The sequence below is a fragment of the Erythrolamprus reginae genome, chromosome Z (assembly GCF_031021105.1).
Source record: "Erythrolamprus reginae isolate rEryReg1 chromosome Z, rEryReg1.hap1, whole genome shotgun sequence".
NCBI lineage: Eukaryota > Metazoa > Chordata > Lepidosauria > Squamata > Dipsadidae > Erythrolamprus > Erythrolamprus reginae.
Window position 1 is genome coordinate 139,933,149 of NC_091963.1, and position 16,942 is coordinate 139,950,090.

Below are 16,942 nucleotides of genomic sequence, written 5' to 3' on the forward strand. Positions count from 1 at the left end.
GTAGGATAAACAGATGACACAATGCCCATTGCTACAATGATAAAAAAAGTGTGGCACGGTTATACACTATACACTAATGACTGCATCTCAAACGATCCATCTCTTAAGCAACTGAAATTTGCAGATGATACAACAGTGATCGGACTGATTCGAGACAATGATGAATCCACATACAGATGGGAAGTTGAACAACTATCCTTATGGTGTGACCGGAACAATCTAAAACTGAACACACCCAAAACCGTAGAAATAGTGGTAGACTTTAGGAGAAACCCTCCCATCGTTCCACCTCTCACAATACTAGACAACACAGTATCAACAGTAGAGACCTTCAAATTTCTAGGTTCTCAAGACCTAAAATGGTCACCTAACATCAAAAACATCACCAAAAAAGCACAAAAAAGAATGACCTCTCACATCCTGGACACAAACTGTTTCAACTCCTACCCTCAAAACGTCACTATTTTATTTTTATTTATTTATTTTATTATTTAGATTTGTATGCTGCCCCTCTCCGCAGACTCGGGGCGGCTCACAGTAAAATACAACAAATCATGACAAATCCAAATAAATTTAAAATATTTAAAAATACTTAAAAAGAACCCCATTTACTAACATACACACACACAAACATACCATGCATAAATTAGACATGCCCGGGGGAGGTGTTTCAGTTCCCCCATGCCTGACGACAAAGTTGGGTTTTAAGGAGTTTACGGAAGGCGGGGAGAGTAGGGGCAGCTCTAATCTCTGGGGGGAGTTGGTTCCAGAGAGTCAGGGCCGCCACAGAGAAGGCTCTTCCCCTGGGGCCCACCAACCAACATTGTTTAGTTGACGGGACCCGGAGAAGGCCCACTCTGTGGGACCTAATCGGTCACTGGGATTCATGCGGCAGAAGGCGGTCTCGGAGATATTCTGGTCCAGTGCCATGAAGGGCTTTAAAGGTCATGACCAACACTTTGAATTGTGACCGGAAATTGATCGGCAGCCAGTGCAGACTGCGGAGTGATGGTGAAACATGGGCATACCTAGGTAAGCCCATGACTGCTCTCACAGCTGCATTCTGCACGATCTGAAGTTTCTGAACACTTTTCAAAGGTAGCCCCATGTAGAGAGCATTACAGTAGTCGAACCTCGAGGTGATGAGGGCATGAGTGACTGTGAGCAATGAGTCACTATACAGCACTGCACACCAAGACAACTAGACACAAGAACAGTTTTTTCCCGAACACCATCACTCTACTAAACAAATATTTCCCTCAACACTGTGAGACTTTTTACTAAGTCTGCACTTCTATTTCTTCTAGTTTTTTCTCATCATTCCTATCATGCTTTTCCTCCCACTTAGGACTGTATGACTGTAACTTGTTGTTGCTTGTATCCTAAGATTTTTACTAATATTGTTTCTTCATTGCCTATTTGACTCCTATGACAATCATTAAGTGTTGTACCACATGATTCTTGACAAATGTATCTTTTTCTTTTATGTACACTGAGAGCATCTGCACCAAGACAAATTCCTCGTGTGTCTAATCACACTTGGCCAATAAAGAATTCTACTCTATTCTGTCCTGTCCTGTCCTGTACTGTCCTTTCTTATCCTATCCTATCCTATCCTATCCTATTCCATTCTATTCTTTAGATTTAGGATGCAGTTATATTCATTGCAAAGCAATTATTGCCACACACACTACATGGAGCTACCCCTGAAGAGTGTTTGGAGACTACAGCTGGCCCACAATGCAGCCTTACGAGTAGTTGTGGGTTCACCTAGATACTCCCACATTACACCAACTCTCCGCAAGCTGCACTGACTCCCAATTAGTCTCTGGATGCAATTCAAGGTTTTGGTCATTAGCATTTAAAGCGCTACATGGTTTAGGGCCAGTGATAAGCACCATTCCCCGTAAGCTGCGCCCGTGAGCAGGTGCGCACCCCCAAATACCCCCGCGCGCCCTTTTCCATGGGCGCGCGCTCCCCATTCCCCTGGCAGCCCGCGGGGGGGGAGGCGCCAGCAGTAAAAGGAAAGGGAGCCGTGGCCGCCCCTGCCTCTCCACCCCCTGCCCGCCCAATCTGCCCCCTCTCCTCCTCCTCCGCCTCCTGCGCTCCCAGCCAGGGGGCTGTGAGAGAGAGTTTTCTCCGTGCGCTTCGGGAATGCCCACCCCACCCCTCTCACAGCCCCTTCACTGGGAGCACCTTCCTCCCGAGCTTTCAGCAAGGGGGCTGCAGTAGAGGCAGGGCAGGCGTTCCCGACGAACTCGGAGAAAGCGCTCTCGCAGCCCCCTCGCTGAAAGAGAGAGAGGGAGAGGGAGAGAGAAATCTCCAAAGACGATATACTCCGTTTCGTCCTCCGGGGACTTTAGAGATGCTTCTTGGAGCCCTGGAGTGTAGTAAAAAAAATTGCCCCCAAATTGCTCATTTTTCTGAACTTCTGGTTTCCCATTTGGCCATTTTTTCACCTTCAATGTGGTCTGTGCCCATGCATGGAGATGGGAGTAGGGCAGAGGTAGGCTACTGCCCAGACCGGGGGGACGACAGCGGGGTAGCAAAAATGGAGCTCTATCCCAGCGCACCCAATTTGCACTGAAAGATATTGAAAGAAAATGCAGTGCATCTTCACTGGAAGGGGGTTGTGCGCATGTGCAGGGACAGCACAGGGGGGGCACGTGCATCGGGTGATGGGGTGGGGATGGGTGTAAGCATGTGTGCACATGCTAGCACATATGCACACACACTTTTTGCACGCAAACCAAAAAAAAATGGTTCGTCATCACTGTATAGGATCTCCCGCTTGAGCAAAGAGTTACACTAGAACAATGGCCCTTAACCTTTTAGGCACCATGGACCAACTCCATAGAGAAATATTTTTCCACAGACGGGAAGGAACATGGTTTCATGTGTTGTCTACTTCCCACAAATAGTGCTTCACTTGTTGGCATGGCCTGATTTCTGCTATGCTACATATCAGTACCAGTCAACAGACCAGGAATTGGGAACCCCTAGACTAGAACATTTCCAAGATCCTTTCCAACTCAGTTATTAAAACGTTCATAGATAATTTCCTAAAAATATATTTTTGAGAAAACGTTGGTAGAAGTAGAATTCTCTCTCTCGAGATATGTTATTTCATTGCAAATTGCCCTTGCATATTCCCAAGTTTCATTTCCAGATAATGATAAAGTTCAATTGGGGGAATCTTTCAACAATATTTGAGCTCTTATTTATTATACATACCTAGAGAGCCTTTCTACTATCAATCACATAGCATGATTTATTCTGCACTGGTCTTCTAGACCCGTACCAATAATATACAGCAACCAACTTTACCATTATAGGGACCAATATTTTTACTCTGCTAAGGTATGAAACTTGAAATTCTATTTATAAGAACTGTTCGGTAGGAAGGATAGATAAAGAAATAGTAGTGGATGGCACTTCCACTTAAACTTTTAAAATGTATCCAGTGTAATTTTGGCACATTCCCATCATAAGTAAAGAGGCAAACAGATTTTCCTAGCTTTCCCAGTTATTGTACTGAAACAAGGCATGTGCCAGTACAATAGCTACCTAGTTTGATACAGTAAGTAATTATGATGCATAAAGAAAAATGGTTATCAAATAAAATTAAAGAAAGAAAGAAAGAAAAAGAAAGAAAGAAAGAAGAAAGAAAGAAAGAAAGAAAGAAAGGATAGTGTATCATGTTCTGCAGATATCAAGTACGATGACCTGAATTGTTAAATGAACATGAGTATCTAATTCATGTATTTTAATTGTCATTAGTATGAGGCATAATATTTAGTTAGATTTATGATATATAAAATAATTACACCACACCCCAAGATGTGGTTATAATATGGGTGACACTATATTTTGTTTGAAGCTCAAATATTTTGGCCACCAAATGCGAAGAGAGGACTAACTGAAGAAGAATCTGACATTGGGAAAGGCAGAAAGCAAAGGAGAAGGGTATGGCAGAAGGTGAGATGATAGATAGTATCATCAACACATTGGGAGAGAGTTTGGGCCGATTCAAGAAGACAGTAGAGAACAGGAGACCTGCTGTGCTTCTGTCCATGGGGTGGTGAAGAAATGACCCTGACATATCAATTGAACAACAAAATACACATTTTTTTGCAATACAGGTTTTATTTTATAATTCCAGATGGAGTTGGCCAATGGAACTGCAGTCCAGGAATTCATTTTGCTGGGATTTGGAATTGATCAGCAAAAACGCTTCTTATTGCTTGTTTTCTTGATTATCCTTTATGTACTGACACTGGTTGAAAACAGCACCATTATAACCATGGTCTGTCGAGATAACCACCTGGGCCAGGTTCCCATGTACATGCTTCTGAGAAACTTTTCTTGGCTGGAGATGTGCTATATAACCACCACAATTCCCCGCATGCTTTTTGACCTTGCAACCCATAACCAGGTTATCTCTTTCCATGTTTGCTTCCTCCAGTTCTACCTCTTGTTCTCTCTTGGCACCACTGAATTTTTCTTCCTTTCAGCCATGGCTTTAGATCGATACTTAGCCATCTGCCACCCATTACACTATCAGACCATCATGTCCCCACATTCCTGTTACATTCTGGTAACCACTTGTTGGATCCTTGGTTTCCTGGGGTACATCACACCTGCTGTTTTGATCTCCAAGTTATCCTTCTGTGGACCCAACATTATTGACCATTTTTTGTGTGACCTAGTTCTGCTGCTATCTCTGGCTTGTCCTCCACTTGGAAATACTTCTATGGTTTGCCAAATTATCGTGCACATTCTGTTTTTAAGCAATGTATTGTTTGTTATGGTATCCTATGGTATTGTGATTTACACTTTGATGAAATTTTCCAATAAAGGTAATTCTAGAAAGGGCTTCAACACTACATCTATGCACCTTTTGGTGGTGACAATTTTCTACAGCACTGTAGGGGCAATGTACGTAATTCCAGTTGGAGAAAGTTATTTAAAGATTAATAAGACAATAACACTCTTCTATATTGCAATTATACCTTTTCTCAACCCCTTGATTTACTGTCTGAGGAATGATCAAGTGAAGGAGGCACTACACAGATTATTGGCAGAAATATCAGACTTGATAATGTCAACAATCACAGAGTAAAAGAGCCAGTCTTCCTGGTGGTACAAAATCCAAGTTTTGTTTACTTTTCTGCATAAATGAGAGGTTACATAGCCCTGAATGCATACGTTCTCCTACCTATTTCAACTCATCTGCCATTTGTTATAGAAACTCCTTCTTGAGCTGAGTGTTGAACTAGATGATCTACAAGGTCCCTTCCAAATCTAATAATCTGTAGTCTGTAATCATCCCTGTCTCACACAAAAAAGAATGCAAAATCCTACTACTACTACTACCAATGGGTGGCTCTAAAGATTGACTATGAACGAATTCCTCCACTCTTATTAGGAAATTCATTTTGAAATAGTCCAGTATTTTATTTGTGCAGAAAAAGATAGTCTAGTCTGAATTTATTTTAATTAATTAATTAATTAATTAGTTAATTAAAGCATGAACATTTACATTACAATGAAATTAATGTGTACCAATATTATTTTTCTCACCAGTATACCAGTAGTGTATACTGGTGAGAAATATCCTTACTAGCACTTTTTAATTTTACTTGCAAAAGGAACATTTTGGTTCACACCACTTTTCCATTAGTTATAGAATTATAATCTGACTTTTTAATTGTTAGTGATGTGCTTCAGAGCAGTTCATATTTTTATTTCTTGCATTGCATTAAAAATAAGTGACACTATTATAATGGATAGAAAAATGAGTTCAAAAACACAAAGCAGTATACAGCATTTTGAAAGGTTAATGACTTTATTGAGCTTTTTTGTCTTGGTTGTAAATTAATCACTTTGGGGGAGATGAAACAGAAACCAGGAGTAAATGCTGGTTCCAGCCAAAGCTTTGTGAATTGTAAATTCCTTACTCCATTAGACTTGAAATTTAAGGCCTGGATAACCTTGAACTGTGCCATCTACATTCTGACCTAAGCTTAGTACACAAGATCATCTACCTTAACGTCCTACGTGTTAACAACTACTTTAATTTCAATTGCAATAACACTAGGGCTATCAATAGATACAAACTAAATGTGATCCTCTCTAATCTTGATCACAGAAAATACAACTTCTGCAATAGAGTAGTAAATGTCTGGAACATTTTACCTGATCCTATTGTTAGTTTCTCTAACCCCTCATACCTTTTAAGTTAAACTGTCTACCGTGGACCTTACACATTTCTTAAGAGGTCCGTAATGGGGCATGCATAAGTGCACCAGCGTGCCTTCCGTTCTACTGTACCTACCTTTGTATGTATTCAATTTATGAGTTTATGGCTATGTTTTGCTTCTTTATATCCATTTACTTGTGCCATTTTTTTCATGTGTCCTGTTTCCTTGTGCTTGTTGACAAACATTATGACCATGTGAATGAGATTCAAATAATTTAGTTACTGGTTATCACTGTAATCACTGGGGTTTCACAGACAGCACTCAGCTCCTGCACCCTCCTGGGAGCAAAAATGGGCTGCTGAGGCGTCACTTCCCCTCAACTCCATTTTGGGCCTAATAGGTGTCTCTGGAATCTCCTGGGAGCAAAAACAAACCACAGGGAGGCAGTGGTACACCGCACACACCCCATTTTGGGCCTAATACACCACCTTGTAGTCTTCTAGAAGCAAAAATGGGCCACAGGGGCCATGCCCCCTCCTCCCGTGCCCTATTTTGGGCCTAGTAGGGCTCCCTGAACTTACCTGGAAGCCAAAATGGGGCATGTGGGTATTCCTAAAAGGGGCAGGATGGAGCCAACTAGCAACAGGTTCAGCCAAAGTGGTACAAACTAATTGAATTCCACCTCTGCCGGTGATGCTGCAAAAGTCCATAAATACAAACCAATTGCCAAAATGAAACCACATGACTATGGGAAATGCAGCCACCAGAAATTTGAATCTTGCTCAAAAATAGTCCCAGGAAGGTCATAATTTTGAACATTTGCCAAGTAACTAGTTGTAAGCCAATACCTGTATAGCCAAAATAATTTTTTTCTGGTTCATTTTAATATGTCTATGTGTAGTGCATTGGACATCCAGATTTAAAATTTATTTTTAAATCCATTTATCCATTAACCAAGAAAAAAAGAGAGAATATAGTCAATACTATACCACTAATGGATAAAGTATGCCAAGGAAGCAATGTGCATAATTACTACAGTGACAAGAAAACTCTTACTTTGTCATAGATTTAGATTCTGACTGTTAATATACTCAGAGGAAATGTATTGCCTGATATTGACATTTGACATGGATTTTTTTTTTCACTATACGTTGCATTATATTGAAATTCTGATTATTACTCACCACCCTGAGTTAATAAAGAAGATTTCTTTTACTGGGGGGGAGAAAAACTATCTTAAATAAGTTTTTTTAAAAATATATATATATGTTTGTGAAAATTTGGTATAAGTAGAATTTTCCCTACCAAGATAAATTGTTTTGTTATAAATTTTCTTCCCTTGTTTGCAAATGATGTGCCTGAGTTATGTGCCAGATAATGATAAAACTCAGTTGGGAGAATCTTTCTACAATGTTTGAGCTCTTATTACATAATGATGGTGACTCTTTCTACTCTCAGTTTCATAATATGACCATTCCTCCACCAGTCTTCTGGACAAGCACCAATGATGAACAGCAAGCAATTTTTCTGATAAGCTTTCTGTTATAGAGACCAATCTTTTTATTCTGCTAAGGTATGAAAATAGAAATTCTATTTCTGAGAACTGTTGGGTAGGAAGCAAAAAATAATTGACAGTTCATCTTGACTCTTTAAAGTTTATCCAAAGAAAGTTTATTGAATTTCATCAAAGATCAAAAGATGAAGAGATTTGCATAGAGTTCCCATTTGTTGCACCCAATAACAGGAAGTTAATACCTTGCTACAATTTGTGATCGTGAAATGGGGAAAGAAGGAAGGAAGAAAAAAGAAAGGATATTAAACTATATTTCATGCTATTGAAATAAAAAAGCCTGTGAAGTATTTTCTGCACTCTTTTTTCAAAACAGATATGAATAATCCAGAGTAACTTCAATGGGACTAATACCCAGAAAGGTTTTAATATGATTATAGACAAGTAGCATTAAAAAGGTCAAGAACGTATTTTAGAGAGATGGATAGTCATTGCTCTAGCTAGAATTCAGGATTTTATTTTGCAAGACTCTGTATTTACATACAAGTCTTCTAATTGTTCTGCTGTCCATAGAATCAAAAATAACAAAGTATAGTGTCCCTTAGCAATATTAGAGTTTACTCAATGAAATGATTACATGATAGAAATAGTTATTGAATATTGTCTCAAGACTGCAATATATTATTTATTTAATTTATTTATTTGTCAAACATCTACTGGATAGTAATAGTTTGTATAAATATAACATAAGTAAAAACTAACAATAAAAAAGGACAATAGGACAGTAGGACAAGGATGATAGGAACAGTGGTGCGCTTATGCACACCCCTTATAGATCCATTAGAAATAGGGAGAGGTTGACTGTAGGCAGTCTAAGGTTAAGGTTTTGGAGGTTTGGGGAAGAAACCACAGAGTCGGGTACTGTATTCCAGGCATTGATCACTCTATTGCTGAAGTCGTATTTTCTGTAGTCAACTTTGGAGCGGTTTACATTTAGCTTGAATCTATTACATGCCCATGTATTGCTGCAGTTGAAGGTGAAGTAGTCATTAATAGAAAGGACATTTTGGTATATAATTTTATGAACTTTATCCATAAGTTGTGTCTAAAGTTTAGCAAATTGGTTTAATTATTTTTTTCTTCTCTCTCCTAGAATTTTTAAAATGTTTATACTAATATATCTATGCTTCAATATGCACTTTTCTTTGAATATTTTACCTAAGATTCATGCTGTTTACCAATAATTCCCCTACATCATTTGATGCATTTTTTCCACTAATAAGCAATTTTGTGCAGGCTTGTCTTCAATTTGAACACTGCACCGTGAAATTTAGAGAGATTATATTTTTCAATGATATCTAAATTAATGTAGTGATATTAAATCTGAAATTCTTACCCTGAAACTTCTGTTCTAGAGTAAATACTAGTTCAAAGAATAAATACTAGTTATAACAGAGTGTTACTTGATAAAGATAAATAAATGAACATTAGACTGAGGATTGATATGTACCAAGAAAGTTTTTCAACTGGTTTCTTCCAGTTCTCTTAAAATAATGCTTTCTAGGATTTTCATCAACAAACCATTCTCACACTTGATGGAACTAGCTTTCAAAGTTTCAGCTGTCATGTCTGAACCACAAATATTGGAATGATGTGTACATAGTATTAATGGATTTTTGCAACCATCCAATGGTTGCCTGGATTTTTGCAATCTAAATTATGTGATTTTTCTTCAGAAATTCAAATAATGATATACCTTCCAGCATCCTTCACAGACATGTAGCACCAAAGTGTGTTATTTAATGAATGTTGGTGAAATTCATGGTTTCTTATAAATGCTGTGAGAGTCTTGAGTATTTAATTTGTTATTTCAGATGTTATTAGCACATGGCATAATATTTTGTCAGATTCTTGATATATAGAATAGTTACCAAATAGTATGTAAATTTATAATTCTAGATGGAGTTGGCCAATGGAACTGCAGTCCAGGAATTCATTTTGCTGGGATTTGGAATTGATCAACAAAAACGCTTCTTATTGCTTGTTTTCTTGATTATCCTTTATGTTCTAACACTGGTTGAAAACAGCACCATTATAATCCTGGTCTGTCGAGATAACCACCTGGGCCAGGTTCCCATGTACATTCTTCTGAGAAACTTTTCTTGGCTGGAGATGTGCTATGTAACCACCACAATTCCCCGCATGCTTTTTGACCTTCTGACCCATAACCAGATTATCTCTTTTCATGTTTGCTTCCTCCAGTTCTACGTCTTGTTCTCTCTTGGCCTCACTGAATTTTTCTTCCTTTCAGCCATGGCTTTAGATCGATACCTAGCCATCTGCCACCCATTACATTATCCAATCATCATGTCACCACATTCCTGTTACATTCTGGTAACCACTTGTTGGATCCTTGGTTTCCTGGGGTTCATCACTCCTGTTGTTTTGATCTCCAAGTTATCCTTCTGTGGAACCAACATTATTGACCATTTTTTGTGTGATCTTGTTCTGCTGCTATCTGTGGCTTGTCCTCCATTTGGAAATACTCCATTGATTTGCCAAATTATCGTGCACATTCTGTTTTTAAGCAATGTTTTATTTGTTATGCTATCCTATGGTATTGTAATTTACACTTTGTTGAAATCCTCCAATAAAGGTAATTCTAGAAAGGGCTTCAACACTATATCTATGCACCTTTTGGTGGTGACAATTTTCTACAGCACTGTTGGAGTAATGTATGTAATTCCAGTTGGAGAAAATTATTTAAAGATTAATAAGACAATAACACTCTTCTACACTGCCATAATACCATTTCTCAACCCCTTGATTTACTGTCTGAGGAACGATCAAGTAAAGGAGGCATTGCACAAATTATTGGCAGAGATATCAGGGTCAATAATACCAACAATCATAGTGTAAATGTCATCAATCTCTTCTACTGTTACCAAATGAATGTTTGTGCTGTAACTCTGAAAGTATACAATTCACTCTCTATTTCTCCTCAACATTGACTCAATAATCAATATAATTATTTTTACTAAAAGTGTTTTTATAGATTAATAATTTCATATTAGACAGCATATGATTGGTTGCATTAAATTATTTTTTTGTGCTGACAGAGAAAACAGAAAACAAGAAAGAATAAATGGTGTCCCTCTTTTCTAATCTTAAAATCTGGTCACTTTAATCTATAGATGTAACATCTTTTGCTGATAATGAAAAGGAAGGGAGACTACTATATATCTATTTTAATTGCGATGCATCTGACATCAATAAACCAACAAATAAGTGAGAAAGTTTGCTTTGTGCTCTAAACCCTTCTTCCTTTAATGCATCTTTATTGGATTCTCTCAATATTCATCTGAATATGTAAAATCATGCCAGGGAAGGTTGTTCCTTATTTGTCACCATTTGTCACCTAGAACTTTAGATTATAGTGATACCTTGTCTTACAAACTTAATTGGTTCCGGGACGAGGTTCGTAAGGTGAAAAGTTTGTAAGACAAAACATTTTTTTCCCATAGGAATCAATGTAAAAGCAAATAATGTGTGCAAACCCATTAGGAAAATCCAAACTTTAAGGCTTAAAAAAAAAGTGGTGGGCAGACAAAGTGAAGGCTAATGGAGTGGGGATGGACAGCAAGGAGAAGTGAGGAATGGAGGTCCTAACGAAGGCTAACACTGCCCCAAATCTCTCCCAAAATCACCCCTCCAAAAGCTTCCTAGGTTGCCCCAAATCACTCCAAAAATCACTCATCCAAAACCTTCCAATGTTTCCCGAAATTGCTCCTAAAATCACCCCTCCAAAAGCTTTCTACATTGCCCAAAATAGCTCCAAAAATCACCCCTCCAAAACCTTAGTACATTGCCCCAAATTGCTCCAAAAATTGCCCCTCCAAACCCTTCCTATGTTGCCCCAAATTGCTCCTAAAATCACCCCTCCAGCTGCTTCCTATGCCACCCAAATCGAAGTCCTAATGAAGGCAAATAGAGTGAAGAAAGGCAGCAAGGAGAAACAAGGCATTTTGAAAGGAGAGGTGATTTTGGAAGACTTTGGAGGCAATTTGGAGTGGTGTAGGAAGCTTTTGGGGGAGTGATTTTGGAGACAATTTGGGGTGGTGTAGGAAGCTTTTGGATGGGTGATTTTAGCAGCGAGATGGGGCAAAGGAAGCAGTAGACTCAGGGGGATTTTGACAGCAGGATGGGGCGGCTGTGGGGAGCAGAGGAAGCTAGAAGGGCTAGAGGGGAAAGTGGCAGGGAAATGGGGCAGCTCCCACATTCGTGGCCTCAGGTGCAAGCAAAAGGAGGTGGGGAATTTCAGTGGGGGTGGGGGGCGGCAAGCAAATTGGAAATCCCAGCGGTGGCACTGACAAGGCAGGGGAATCCCTGCGGCAGTAAGAGAGCGCACACGCAGTAAGAGAGCCCATGAACCTGGGCTCAGGTTCATAAGGTGAAAGAAGAGGCAAACAAATCTTAAACACCAGGCTCGTATCTCAAAAAGTTTGTATGAAGAGGCATTCGTAAGATGAGGTATCACTGTAGTTGCTGTAGTAAATGCTAGTTTCAGTCAAAACTTTGTAAATTGTACATTCCTTATTCCACTGGAGTTGAAATTTTAGGCCCAGGTAATGCTCCGACCTAAAATTACTACATGAGATCATCTACCTGTTAACAATTACTTCAATTTCAACTGCAATAAATTAGGGCTATCAATAGATATAAACTAAAGTAGCTCTAATCTTGATTGCAATAGAGTACTAAATGTCTGGAGTACTTAACTTAAATCTTGTTGTTAATTTCTCTAACCCTCATACCTTTTACCTTAAACTGTCTATCCTGGACCTTTCACATTTCTTAAGGGTTCCCTAAGGGGTGGTGCATAGGTGCAACAGTATGCCTCCTGTCCCTGTCCTACTGTACCCATTTGTATGTATTCATTGTATGAGTTTATGGCTATGTTTTGCTTCTTTATATCCATTTATTTGTGCCATTTTTGTATGTGTCCTGTTTCCTTGCACTTGTGGAAAATACAATAAAATAAATTACTGGTTCTAGCCCAATGACTGTCTGAGTGGCCATGGTGAGCATGGACAAGTCATTTGACAGGCAGCTCTTGACCTCCCGCACCCCCCCTGGGAGCAAAAATGGACTGCTAGGGGATAGCACTACATTACCACCTTGCCCCATTTTGTGCCTAATACACCTCCCTGCAGCCACCTGTGAGCAAAAGCAGGCCATGGGGGGCAGTGTTGCATCCCACAAACCCCATTTGGCGCCTAATAGGCCTCCCTGTACTTCTTAGAAGCAAAAAATAGTAATGGGAGCCATAGCGCACAGACCCCAGTGCCCCATTTTGTGCCTAGTAGGCCTCCCTGCACCTACTGGGAGCCAAAACAGGGCATGTGGGGACTCCTGGAAGGGGGAGGGCGGAGCTAGCCAGCAATTTAGCAACCAGTTTGGCTGAAGTGGTGCAAACCGGTTAAATCCCACCACTGCCTGTGATGCTGCAGAAGTCCATAAATACAAACCCAAATGCTGTTATTACATAATAATGGTGACTCTCTCTACTCTCAGTTTCATCATGCAACCACATAACTATGGGGAAGGCAGCCATTAGAAATTTGAATCGGGCTCAGAAGTAGCCTTAGGGAGGTCATAATTTTGAACATTTGCCAACTAACCAGTTGTAAGTTGAGGAATATAGCCAAAAGTTTTTTTTCTGGTTCATATTAACATGTCTATGCATAGTGCATTGCACATCCTGATTTGATATTTGTACTGAGCAGAAAAATTGCATTTAATAAAAAGTATTATGATTAATAATAGTTATCTTAAATATGTTCTCCATTAACCAAGAAAAAAAAGAGAATATAGTAAATAGTATATCATCAATGGATGAAGAATGCCAAAGAAGCAATGTCCATAATTAATACAATGACAAGAAAACTTTTACTTTGTCATAGATTTAGATGTTGAATGTTAATATATTCAGAGGAAATTTGCTGCCTGATGTTGACATTTGACATGGATTTTTTTTTTTTGCACTGTACATTGTATTGTCATTCTGATTATAGTTCACTATTCAGAGTTAATAAAGTGAATTTCTTTTACTGGGGAGAAGAAAAACTTTCTTAAATATGTTCTTTACAAATATGTTTCTGGAAATTTGGTATAAGTAGAATTTTCCCTCCCAAGATAAATTGTTTCATTACAAATTTTCCTTCTTTCATCCCGAAAAACATATTCCCAAGTTACCTGCCAGATAATGATAAAACTCATTTGGGAGAATCTTTCTACAACATTTGAGCTCTTACTTATTACATAATGATGATGACTCTTTCTACTCTCAATTTCATACCAAGACCTTTCAGTCTTTTGGACAAGCACCAGTTATGAGCTTTCTGGTATCAAAACCAATCTTTTTACACTGCTAAGGTATGAAAATAGAAATTATATTTTTGAGAAGAGTTGGGTGGGAAGCAAAGACAAATGACAGTTCCTCTTGAAGTTTATTCTAAGTAATTTTATCAAATTTCATCAAAGATAAAGAGATGAAAAGATTTGCAGGGTTCCCATATTTGCAGGGTTCCCATATGTCAATACCATGCTACAATTTGGGGAAAGAAGGAAGGAAGGAAGGAAGAAAGAAGGATAGAAAGAAAGAAAGAAAGAAAGAGAGAGAGAGAGAAAGAAAGAAAGAAAGAAAGAAAGAAGGAAAGGATATTAAAATGGACATGGAAGGAAGAAAGGATATTAAACTATATTTCATGCTACTGAAATAAATAAACCTGTGAAGTATTTTCTGCAATCATTTTTCAAAACAGATATAAATACTGTAATCCTGAGTTAATTCAGTGGGACTAAGACTCAGAAAGTGTGTATATGATTATAGACAAGTAGCGTTAAAAAGGTTAAGAATGCATTTTAGGGAGATGGATACTCATTGCTCTAGCTAGAATTCAGAATTTTATTTTGCAAGACTCTTTTTCAAAGGGTGTATTAATCAAGATTCAATTGTTCTGCTTCTGTAGACAAAAATCAAAAATAACAAAGTTTAGTGTCCCTTAACAATATTAGAGTTTACTCAATGAAATGATTACATGATAGAAATAGTTATGGAATATTATTTCAGGAGTTGCAAAATATTATACTATAAGCTTTGTCTAAAGTTTTGTAAGTTGGTTTAATTATTTTTTTCTTCCCTCTCCTAGAATTTTTAAAATATTTATACAAATATATATATGTCAGAATTTGCACTTTTCTTTGAAATTTTTATCTTAGATTCATGCTGTTTACCAATAATTCCACAACACATTTTGGTGCATTTTTTTTGCCACAAGTAAGCAATTTTGTGCAGAATTTCTCCACTTTTCTTGAATTTGAGCACTGCACTGTGGTATTTAGAGAGATTATATTTTTCAGTTATGTCTAAATTAATATAGTGGTAATAAATCTGAAATTCTTACTCTGAAATTCCTATTCCAGAGTAATGATTGAAAGAATAAAACCTAGTTATAACAGAGTGTTACTTGACCAAAATAAATAAATGAGCATTAGACTGAAGATTGATCTGAACCCAGAAATTTCACAAACTGGATTTTTCCAGATATTTTGAAACTCCACTTTCTAGGATTTTCAAAAAACGTTCAAAAGTGTTACATCAGCAAACCATTCTTACACTCGCTGGAACTAGTTCTCCAAGGTTCAGCTGTCATGTCTGAACTACAAATATCGGTATGATCTGTACATATGATTAATAGGTTTCTGTTATCATCCAATTTTTGCCTGGATTTTTGCAGTCTAAATAATGTGATTATACTTCAGAAATTCAAGTAATGATATACCTTCCAGTGTCGATTACAGAGATCAAGCATCAAAATGTATTATTCAATGAATGTTGGCGAAATTCATGGTTTCTTAAAAAATATTTGAAAGTCTTCAGTATCTAGTTTATTATTTCAGATGTCATTAGTACATGGCATAATATTCTGTCAGATTTTTAATATATAGAATATCTATCAAATGGTATGTGAACTTATATGATTCCAGATGGAGTCGGCCAATGGAACTGCAATCCAGGAATTCATTTTGCTGGGATTTGGAATTGATCAGCAAAACCGCTTCTTATTGCTTGTTTTCTTGATTTTACTTTATGTTCTAACACTGGTTGAAAACAGCATCATTATAACCCTGGTCTGTCGAGATAACTACCTGGGCCAGGTTCCCATGTATATTCTTCTGAGAAACTTTTCTTGGCTGGAGATGTGCTATGTAACCACTACAATTCCCTGCATGCTTTTTGACCTTGCCACCCATAACCAGGTTATCTCTTTCCATTCTTGCTTCCTCCAGTTCTACCTCTTGTTCTCTCTTGGCACTACTGAATTCTTCTTCCTTTCAGCCATGGCTTTAGATCGATACTTAGCCATCTGCCACCCATTACACTATCAGACCATCATGTCCCCACATTCCTGTTACATTCTGGTAACCACTTGTTGGATCCTTGGTTTCCTCGGATATATCACACCTGCTGTTTTGATTTCCAAGTTATCCTTCTGTGGACCCAACATTATTGACCATTTTTTGTGTGACATTGTTTCGCTGCTATCTGTGGCTTGTCCTCCACTTGGAAAGGCTCCATTGATTTGCCAAATTATCATGCACACTCTGTTTTTAAGCAATGTCTTATTTGTTATGCTATCCTATGGTATTGTGATTTACACTTTGTTGAAATCTTCCAGTAAAGGTAATTCTAGAAAGGGCTTCAACACTATATCTATGCACCTTTTGGTGGTGACAATTTTCTACAGCACTGTAGGAGCAATGTATGTAATTCCAGCTGGAGAAAGTTATTTAAAGATTAATAAGACAATAACACTCTTCTATGCTGCCATTATACCTTTCCTCAACCCCTTGATCTACTGTCTGAGGAATGATCAAGTGAAGGAGGCACTACACAGATTATTGGCAGAAATATCAGGCTTGATAATGTCAACAATCACAGAGTAAAAGAGGCCAGTCTTCCTGGTGGTACAAAATCCAAGTTTTGTTTACTTTTCTGCATAAAATTAGAGAGGACATAGTCCTGAATGCATACATTCTCCTCCCAATTTCAACTCATCTGCCATTTTTCTGAAATGTTATAGGGACTCCTGCTTGAGCATGGGGGGTGGACTAGATGATCTACAACAATGATGGTGAATCTTTTTTTCCTCAGTTGTCCTCTATC

General features: G+C 38.2%; 3 protein-coding genes across 3 annotated transcripts; all 3 read left to right on the top strand.

Moving 5' to 3' along the window:
- The first annotated feature begins 4,153 nt into the window (after positions 1-4,153).
- Positions 4,154-5,122, top strand: LOC139154170 (olfactory receptor 11H6-like). The gene has a single exon (XM_070728602.1). It carries the CDS (start codon positions 4,163-4,165, stop codon positions 5,120-5,122), a length of 960 nt encoding a protein of 319 aa, XP_070584703.1. The 5' UTR covers positions 4,154-4,162.
- Positions 5,123-9,672: 4,550 nt separating this feature from the next.
- LOC139154171 (olfactory receptor 11G2-like) lies at positions 9,673-10,632 on the top strand. Its single transcript, XM_070728603.1, has one exon. It carries the CDS (start codon positions 9,673-9,675, stop codon positions 10,630-10,632), a length of 960 nt encoding a protein of 319 aa, XP_070584704.1.
- A 5,121-nt stretch (positions 10,633-15,753) lies between these two features.
- On the top strand, positions 15,754-16,722 carry LOC139154173 (olfactory receptor 11H6-like). The gene has a single exon (XM_070728604.1). The coding sequence runs from the start codon at positions 15,763-15,765 to the stop codon at positions 16,720-16,722; it is 960 nt and encodes a 319-aa protein (XP_070584705.1). The 5' UTR covers positions 15,754-15,762.
- The last annotated feature ends 220 nt before the right edge of the window (positions 16,723-16,942 follow it).